The 10361-nt window shown below is 35.2% G+C and overlaps 1 protein-coding gene across 2 annotated transcripts; it reads right to left on the bottom strand.

Moving 5' to 3' along the window:
• LOC18766828 (tyrosine decarboxylase 1) lies at positions 4524-9219 on the bottom strand. Of its 2 annotated transcripts, XM_007199763.2 has the most exons (13): positions 8968-9219; positions 8746-8866; positions 8588-8660; positions 8160-8390; positions 7834-7997; positions 7564-7704; positions 7070-7129; positions 6589-6753; positions 5848-5904; positions 5630-5694; positions 5259-5382; positions 4999-5136; positions 4524-4878 (listed from the first exon to the last, which is right to left on the bottom strand). In XM_007199763.2, coding segments are annotated over exons 1-13 (1464 nt in total). In that variant the 5' UTR covers positions 8970-9219; the 3' UTR covers positions 4524-4755. The 2 variants fall into 2 exon arrangements, with proteins under 2 accessions (XP_007199825.2, XP_020425168.1); XM_020569579.1 differs by lacking the exons at positions 8746-8866; positions 8968-9219 and having other exon boundaries at positions 4654-4878; positions 8160-8428; positions 8588-8664.

The following is a 10361-nucleotide window of genomic DNA, read 5'->3' as shown; positions in this document are numbered from 1 at the left end:
CTGCTTCTGCAGTGATGAAGATGATGACAAAATCAGTAAAGCCTTTTCTGGTTTATTTGGAAAGGCATGGCCCCTATGGGCTGAGGAGGATCAAATTTCTTTCCAGCTGACATGAACACGTGGCTGTGGGGCTGCCCTTGTGCTTTTGGTAACAATTTTTAAGCTGGTTCATGTCTGTGAGGCACTGAAATTGCATGGCATTTCGAAGGCAATACAACTAAGGGTGCATAATTAAAGTAGCCCAAGAAAAAGGGATGCTTTTCATTCTTTATTATAAATTAAAGGGTAAAAAGTAGGTGTGTGTATGAATTGAAAACTTCAGATAGAGAATCAAAACTGTTCATTTTGGATTCTGTAACCTTCTCAGTTATAATTTACCAAAAACAAAAAGCTCTTTTTGAACCAAACAAAGTTCCCAAAGTCAGTGCTACTCAAGTAATTAACCAGTAAAGACAGGAGCAAAACAAGCTTAAAGCTCAGTGTTTATGCTTTGTTTAAACAGTAGTTAACCACCTGCCATTCAAACATTTCGTCTTTAAAACCTACCATCTTTGCATGGTATCCATCACTAAAGAAGACCATAAACATGCTTCAACTTGGAATTCAATTCCTTGTCTGATTTGATGCTGACCTGAGCCAATACAAATTCTGAAGAGCTGTCAAACTCACACAAACCAAACCACCACCTAGTTTAGACCAACAATTTTCAATTAAGTCGGCACAAGCGTGAACCTCGGTACCTTTCTCAAAATTCGTAGACTTTCATGTAATTCTGATCACTAATTAATTTAAAACTAGATGTTGATTAGCTTTTTAAATCCTATATTTAACTTCAAAAAAGAAAACCACCATTGACCATTTCGATCTTGTGACTACAATCTTTCTCATACTGTTCACTGACATATATGTCATGAAGATGAAGCTATGTTTCTTTTTCCCAGAAATTCTAATGGCAAGTGGGACAATTGTTTTAATAGATGAATAATATGATGAGTGATTTAGACAAAGTGAAGGTACAAATGATATTGGAGAAAAGAAAAATAGAAATTCGGATCTTGAATGTAAGAATCAATGTTTTTAACAACTTGAGTTATAAGTTTGTATTTAAAAATAGGTATGTTAATGACAACAATTAGGGACAAAACGTTGTTAAGGGTTTTGTCTCAATGGGCTGGTTTTTCTTTTATGATGAGAAGGTCCATGACTCAATGGGCTGATTTAGAATAAACAGGAGTTTAATATTAGCTTTGGCTAATCCATATGTAGCTGGCCAGCAGCTTCATCCAGCTGCATTATGTTGGATTTGGACACTGCTTTGGCCTCATGCTTATCCAAATAGTTGACCTACTTCTTACTTATGTCAAAGACTCAAAACAAAAGTATTGATCACTATGAAGACATATATTGCATCAGAGAGTCCCTATTAAGTATTGATCACTCAAAACAAGAGTAATCTAGACATGTCATGACGCCACTCAATCAGTTTAGCATTGAACTCCCTTGCGATACTAATACAATTCAGCATCTAATAGTAGAATTAACAATGAAAATGGATTACTTCTAATCTCGATCATTCTAATCTATTCATCGGAATACTTTTCGTAAATTTATAACACTTTGCACGTATGCATATGTTTGTGCAAAACAAAATTAGGTTAAAAGTTCCATATGAACTTTAGAGTAAGTAGGCAATGCCATTGGGCTTAGATAATCATGAAAACCAAACTTAATTTCTTTAGCTTTCTTTATAGTCGACAATGAGAGATGACTCAAATCCATTGTCGGTAGTTATAATTTGGGATAATGATGACTCAGATCCTGCACATATTACGGCCACTGAAAGTAGCCATACATGCTCATTTTTACTTTCTCTACAATTATTATGTACGGCTGAAAAGACTAGGTGTACCATAAGGTCGGTCCAACCCCAATGGCTTGCTTTTGAATTTCCTTCCCCAACCATGAGGTTATTATGTACATTTGGGGACCGAGGCTAAGTGGGGCAGACTAAAATGGCAAATGTGATGGTGATAACATCTCGAACATACATTGCACATGTCGCAAATGACGCACAAAGGCCAAAGGGGGATAGGTGGGGGCATGCTATCTATCTGTCAAAAGAGTTTCGTTTGCAATAATTTAAATATATATATACGTTGATGACTTTCAGCCGTTGATCGATGTTGAATTCATTATGTATTGTACCTCAATAAACAACTAACAATCATCTTCGTCATTTGCATTAGCCATTCTCAACCACCACGAATATGTAAAGTTGGTAACATGCCTAGCACAAGGCGAAATGGGACATGCTAGCTATCTGTCAAAGAATTTTTTTTTTTTCTAGTTATATCGATCGGAATTCATTGTAAGACCTACCTCAATAAACAGCTAACAATCATTTGGTTGTGTTTCATGTGCGTAATTCTCAACCATGATGGAGATGAAGCTGATGATGGAATTTATGGTTGAGAATGAATGTGTGTATATGCAAGATTAACATTTACCATACCATTTCATCAAAACCTAACACACGTAAAGAATGATGTGGATCCTTTTTACAACTAAACGAAGATGCTTTTTTTTTTTTTTGGGTTTTGAAAAGTTTAGGGAGAGGAGAGGTTACTTCATTCCTGGATTAGGGCATATCAAGGTCTTTTTGAAGACATATAGAAAAAATTTTAGCCTCTTTTTTTATTTTTATAGATTATTCACTAAGAAGATTGTCGGTAACGGAATTCAAACCTAATCATTGATAATGAAAATAATACATTTTTTGATGACAAAACAATGTATTGAATCTGATGGCTTTCAGGAAAATTGTGCACTGTCTGCGATCCATGATTTTGGTCGAGCCATATAAGTATATATCTTTTTACTGTCAATCTGCAGTGCAAACATATTTTATACTCCCATTGGGTTTTTAAAATTTAAAAAAAATTAAAAAAAATCAGATTCTTCCCATGTCATGTATGCGTGGCAAAAGCATTTTTTGTGTTAGAATCCAGAAGTGTGTCGGTCAGAAGAACAGATATTCCATACATGCTCCTTCAACCAAAACAATGTCAATTTCCACTATTTTGGAATTCAATAATTAACCAAGGCAATAAAAGGCCTTTTTTTGACACAAAGGTGATATAATTTTTATTGATGAGGAGTGAAAACAAGTGAAAAATAATCGGATTATGTCTTCGGAAAAACCGGGCAAAAAGGCTTTAAAGTATCCTATTCAAAGAAAAATCTTTGAAAATTGAGAATTGAGATATTACCAGAGCTTATAAGGTGGACAACCAATTAATGAATCAATTTATGATACATTGAAAGAATTTTCTACTTGGTATAGCTGAAAATTGGATGCTAGTTTGTTCAAACCTTTCCAACCAATGATATTTTCGAAGTCAATTCAAGCACATTGGCAGATTCTATAATATTGGGCCACACCTTAGGTATTCATGATGAAGGGATATAAAGGTAATTAACAATGAATATATAAGGTTTAGAGTGAATATTCTTGATGAAGATTTTGCCCAAAAAATATTCCAAGGACCAAAAAAAAAGTGCCTTTAGCCCTAGGAAGTTGGGAGGACATTCCAAAAGGAGATCTTTGTAGTCAATCTCACACTTCCATTACCAACTTCAGATATGGAATATTTCCAGATGATGCTTCTCAAATTGGATATTCTTGAAGAATAGAAAGAAGCATCACCATCCTACAATTCCTAGACTTCTCCCCCCCAAAAAAAATTCCAAAAAAACAAACTTTATGCCTTATCCCTTAGAAGTTGAGGACATTCCAAAGGGACATTTTTATTTCAATCACTGAAAATGACCAGTTTGGAGTTTGGAACATGTTCCCTTGGCTCATACCAAACAGATTTGAAGCAGAGCCAAGAGTTGCTTTTAGTATCTGTCACACTTTGTGATCACAGAAGCACAAGCATCTCATTTGACCAGTGACCAATTTTCAGTATTAAGCTTGAAATTTTCTTATGTCCCTCCACTTGCTTATAGATCATATTGCAATCAAACTTTATGCTCCACAAGATTATGTTTCACTGAGAATTTTCTCATCTTTGTCTCCGTAAAATTGGTCCATAAGATTCGAGATAAGGCAAGTTGAGGATTGAGGATTTTATTCTCTGTTTTAAATCGGTGCATATGCTAAGCAGTATGCCAAAGGTAAATTTCAATTCTCTTTATGCCATTTTGGGTGGTGCAGAAATAAGAACCCGAGTTTATATTTTGCATGAGAATCTATGTACCCAGAAATATATATACATACAAATTTAATTGGCCTAGCACAAGATCTCCACCTCATAAGTCAAATAAGATAAGATGATGCATTGTGTTTGTAAAATGCATCATCTTTGATCAACTTCTGCCTCAAGTCTTAAAAGTAATGCATAAATTGAACTTTTGAACTTTGGCCTCATAATTTATCGAGGAAAAAAACATATGTAGCTTCCTCTCATATCAGGTTTCTATAAATGCATATATATTGAAGTATTCTAGCAAATACGTACGTAGAAATATTGTGCATATTTACGTTATTATTATTTTTTTTAAAGTACCCGAAAAATGTATGTTACTTCTCCTCGGGAGTAAGGAGGATTCAACATATTATTGTGCTTTACAAGAATTTCTTCTTGTTTGTATAAATAAGAAAATCTTTTTAAGCATTCAGATAGTATCCAGGAGCAGCATTTGGGTTTTGTTAATGAATTGAATTTAGAGAGATATAATTCATCCTAAATACTAAAGAGTTGCAAGCAGGGCAGAAGCCTCATCTTGCAAAAGCTTCCATGCTGCATTCACATGCCTCTCCTCAGTCAATGGAGCTCCTACTGCAAGACGTAACAAGTATTTCCCTGACAGGACCTGTATTGTACAACATGTTGGTAGTCATCAGCAACACTGAATTTACATAATCTTTTAAAACCAGGACACGAAAAAACAGCGTCAATGTGTGTGACAATATAAAGTAAACAGTGAGCTTACTGTGTGAGAAATAAAAATCTTCCCGGTTGCGTTCACAGCATCTAATAGGCCATGATTCAGTTTAGTAGCACATGTTTCGTCGTTATGAGGGGGCAGAAGACGGAAACAAACTAATGAAAATAGCCGCGGAGTAACAATCTGCGAGTTGTAGTGAATTATCAACAACACAATTAGGTTTGCATGAAATTTTCATACCATAGCATTCAACTTGTAACAACAGATAGCAGTGAAAAAAGACACTTCATGAAGAAGACCATTACCTCAAATCTGGGGTCTTGAGCAACAAGCTCTTTGAAGTGTTTAGCTAAATTAATATGGTTTCTTATATATGATTGTAGGTTTTCCAGACCATAAAGTCTCAGCACCATCCATAGCTTTAATGATCTAGAAGCAGCAGTCAATGATTAAGATTATAAAGCATGATAACTATCTGAAAGGGGATAAATGTGGTATAATGTGCAGTGAAACATTCTTCTTTCTCCACAATATGAAGTATTCTCCACATTCAAGCTCAGTTAAAACACATTAGTTAATAAACCCGCCTTCTCAAAGAAAAAGAGTACTTTAAATCGTAGTGTACTAAGACAAACCAAAAAAGTTTTATTTGGCTGCAAAATGTTCAAAGGCACACCTAAACCGACGTCCAAGTGGGATTTGCCAGTCTTTGTAATCCACAACCAAGTTTGCTTGAGAGGCCTGTAGTATCAACAACATTATCAGTAAACATGCACACCTGTTGCAGTATTTTTTTGTTGGCTGGGCATCAACTGTCACAGTTAAAGTTTTCACCCGCCCAAATTAATTTGTTGGCACCTAATAGTAAAGAAAATAATAGAGGAACACATTTACCTTGTTTTTTAGGAACTCAGGATTTGTAGACAGAGCCTGGATCAAAGCATTTCTATCCTGTTATCATGAAACAAGTATCGGCAGATAGACGCATCAACAACTGTATTAATAAATAACAAGAACTGGGAAATGAGAACAAAATGTGTTACACAAAACTGATATTTGATCATATAGCGGAAAACAGTCTTAATCAGGTGGATCATACTAATTTCCTGAAGGATTATTAGAATATAGTGAAGATATAAATGATTTTAGATGGATATTAGCCAAGATATCTGAAATATTTACACATCATTCACATGATTATTATTCTTTTATGGAAAACAAGGTTATTGGCATTAGCAGGACTTATAGCCACTGGGGCCATAAGACAACAAACAAATCAGGTGTTTCTTGCCACAAGAACAACAAAGTGAAAGAATGAAGTATCAAAACACTAGTGAAGAGGACTACCATAGCAAGCCACAGTGAATCTTGCATCCTATTCATTTGACAAGGCCATATGTAAAAAGAAAATCAAAATGCTTCCCTTAGAAGTTGACTACAGAGAAGTACAATTCATGTAAAAGTGTTTGAGTCAGTTCTTAAGTTTCATATAATGAAGACAAGGGTGATAATGGTGTGCATGAATCTTTGATGTAACGGTGCATGTAATTCTTAGGGAGCAACAGTGGGAAAAACTGGGAGGAACCAAAAAATAATAAGCATACAAACAATGTGCACAGCTACACCATGACATACCTTGATCCAGAGCACTGAACAGTCAAAGTTCGTGAGAAACCATTTATGTGCATTTGTGTTAAATGAGTCTGCCTCTTCAACACCATCAATGTAATGGCGGTACTCTGGACATATACAAGCACTACCAGCATATGCAGCATCCACATGGAACCACATGTCATTGCTCTGGGAAAATGCAAAGCATTACCGTTATGGTTAAACTGGATAAGTCTTTAATGTCATTGATTAGATCTTGTTTCCAAACATCCTTAAAAAAAATTGCCTTGACAATAGAAAAGGTATATGGAATGTCATATTCTAAGCAGGAAGTCAATAAAAACTTAAATTTTTTTTTTTTCAAAAGTCAATAAAGAATTATTTTTCAAAAGTCAAATTTACACAATCTAAAAGGATTTTTCTTAAAATTTACTGGCAATGAAGAACTATGAAGAATGCAGCCATTTTTAATGGTCTAAAGCAAATTTTACAATTAAACTGTTACCTTTGCAATCTTTCCCAGTTCTAGCAAGGGGTCAACAGCCGTTGATGAAGTAGTACCGACCTGAAAGTACAAATGGAAAGTTTCTTTAGTTAACCAGAATTCTAATAACAACATATAAAACCATGAAAAAAAATTCGAAATATTATTATGAGTTTATGGTAAACCGTATTCCATTATCAACACATGCACCAACCCTTGTACCGCTGTGGTATCAAAGGAGTGGTGATGGGTTTGACTCGTAATGGGTTGTGTGTGAAAGTGTTCAATAGTTAAATTATTTGCTTTGTTTAAAACAAAATTGATTCCATTCATTTCATATTTAGTTGCATACAAGTTACCATTGTTATGCCGTTCAGGAACTAATTAAATTTAAAGACCTCTTTGGTCTCCTCACAACATTAGTGAACATTTCATTGTGGTCAAATAACAAGGTAGAATCAATACGATTAACAAAATGGACACAAGTTAGCATCAAAGGTTTTTCAGTTTCTTACTGTCGCACATAGGAAAAATGGAATTAAACCACTGGTGACGTCGTTTGAAATCGCTTCATTAAGTACATTGGGAGAAAGGGCATAATTAGTAGAAGAATCAGTCCTCAGCAGCCTGCAATTCTCAGGATGGATTCCCCCTATCTGCCATTAAACAATAAATCTTATGAAAAATGAAAGGCATTATGATTAGCAAGCAAGACTAGACTGCTGAAAAACCATAGGAAAAAAAGATGGGAAAATAAAGAATAGTAGAGCACACTAGGAAGATACCTGACAAGCTTTTTGCAAAGCTGAATGTGTTTGATCAGATGCATAGACAACAAGCTTCTCAAGGGAATTTTTTCCTACTCGCCTCAAAATCTTGTCACGAGCTGCCAACAGAACAACGAGAACAGCTTCACTTGCTGTGCCTTGTATCACTCCACCACCTTTTCCTGCAACAAGATGTTCGATCATAAGTCTAGAAGCTCAATACGGTTTCCACTGCAGTAACAGAACACAAGTTTCTTCAACTTTTGGTAGAGAAAAACGAAAGAAAAAATGTTCACTTGGAATTTCATTAAAAAAATATATTGTGTAAAAATCGATCATCTCACCTGCTGAAAGAAATTCTTCAGGTAGTTTAAGCATTTTACCAAACCAATCCAATACGATCATTTCAAGTTCAGTTGCAGCAGGAGAAGTTATCCAGCTGAACCCAACAATGTTTAAGCCTGCGCTCATCATTTCACCTAAAAATCCAGCAATGCTGCTGTTGGAAGGGTAGTACCCAAAGAAATTTGGGCTCTGCCAATGGGTAACCCCTGGTAATATCTTAGCCTGAATGTCTGCAATCACATAAAAGTTTTGTTCTTCACACATGTTTCTGCCACACAAATTACATTTATCATGTATAAGACAGCATTTTAGAGAATTTACAAAAGTGATTCTACATAATCAGGCCAAAAACTGCAATCCTAAACGCCACATTTGCAATAAGTATGCAGTGAAATCTAGAACATGGGTAACCCAATTGAAACTATACCATCAAAAATATGTTGCAAAGGCTCGGGATGGGTAGGTGCAGAATCCGGTAAAAGTTCCCGGAGATATCCCGGCTGCAAAATTGAATGGCGTTATGCTAATGGCAATTGGAAATTAAATCAGAATTGATATTAGAGAGATGGAATTGAGAGTTGAAACCTGCACTTGGCTGAGAACAGGGAAATTCTCTATGGTTTTGTAGTAATCAGCAATGAAATCTACCATCTTGTGGGCATTCTCTCTGAGCTGCTCAGCATCCATTGGCTTCAGCCCACTCTCCCTGCATATCCATATGTGCAAAAAGGAAGAAGCTTTCAAATTGGTATGCAGCAAAGTTATATATCTACCAAAGAAAAAGGATAAAAGGATTGGGAGACTTACATCTTCTGCTGATTGATGCTCTGTTCTGTTTTCTTTTTCTTTTTTTCTCAAAGAAGATTGTTGCAGAGAAATGAGGGAGGTGAAGAAGGTTGTTGGCTTTGAAAGGAAACCAAGAAGTAGCTGATGGACTGTTATTCTTGTATTTCAGTTCAAGCTGGACTGCTTCTATTTGTTTTCTTTGGTTGAATTTGAATATCCGCAAGCAGAAAATGTTTGTCTTTTCTTTTGGATCCTGCAAAGTGCTGCTGAGTGGACAATATGCAATCATCGTCTACCAGCGTTACAAAATTACAAACATTCCAAGAAAATGTAATGCCTGGATTGTGCCACGTCATACTTTAATTACACTATTTTTCATCAGCGACATACGGTATGATTCTTGAATAGTTTAATCTACAATAATTTAGGCTATTACTTATATTAATAAAAAAAACTCAAGGGTAATAGTTTGGAGTAATTGTTCTCAGTTTAGGTCATGAGTTCGAGTCATAGTATCCGTGTTGTGTGTGTGAGTTAGCATGTTATCGTCCATCTTAATGAAAAAGGTTAAGAAAAAAAAAATTCAAAGATTGCCAAAATAGGGGGAAGATTTAAATCCAAACGTATATTCACCCAATATTTATATTAATTGCATATTAATTTTTGGGTTAAATACTTTTTTGGTCACTGAGTTTTACATGAAAATTCAATTTAGTCACTAGTCATTGTGTTTCCCGAAGTTTACAATTTATATACATTATGTTATCTTTCGTTAAGTGCAATTTTTATTTTTATTTGTTTTTAGGAAGCACCTTCATGAAAGTACGGCCTCCTAATAGCTGTTTCAAAACTAATGATCTTATAATTAAACTCTTTAGCTTTCTTATACATCTCTTCTCTAATGGTGATATACTTCTCCAACTCCTCTGCCTCTGTTAAGCCAGCACTTATAGGTTTAGGAGACTGTTCTGCAACTGCAGCTTCTTCAGCAGTCCTCAATTATGAGTGCCCGACTTCCCGCTAACTCCTTAAAGCTGTTAAAACCGTTGGCATCAGGGATACAAACCAATTTCTAATATTATGCGTGAGATGTTGCACTATCCGCATAAATATTTATACACACGAAGAGGGCATTCAAAATTAAGCCTGTAAAACCACATACACAATTGTAGTGCATTTTGTATACTGTTACAAAAACCACAAATTATTAAGGTGACACGCACGAATACCATACACACAAAGGAAACTCAGCCAAAAATGCATCATAAACTTTTTTAATTTTGCGCATGCGTGGTGTTTTCCAAGTGTAACAACTTAAATTACCAATTTTTTTGGGGTTCCCGTAAATTAAAACAAAAGAAAAAAAAAAACAAGGGTTGTTCACTTTTTGGTTTGAATATTCTTCTCAATCCTGT

This window comes from Prunus persica, chromosome G8, assembly GCF_000346465.2.
Source record: "Prunus persica cultivar Lovell chromosome G8, Prunus_persica_NCBIv2, whole genome shotgun sequence".
Classification (NCBI taxonomy): Eukaryota; Viridiplantae; Streptophyta; class Magnoliopsida; order Rosales; family Rosaceae; genus Prunus; species Prunus persica.
Note: the sequence above shows the minus strand (reverse complement) of the source record. Positions and strands in the feature narration are given on the sequence as shown.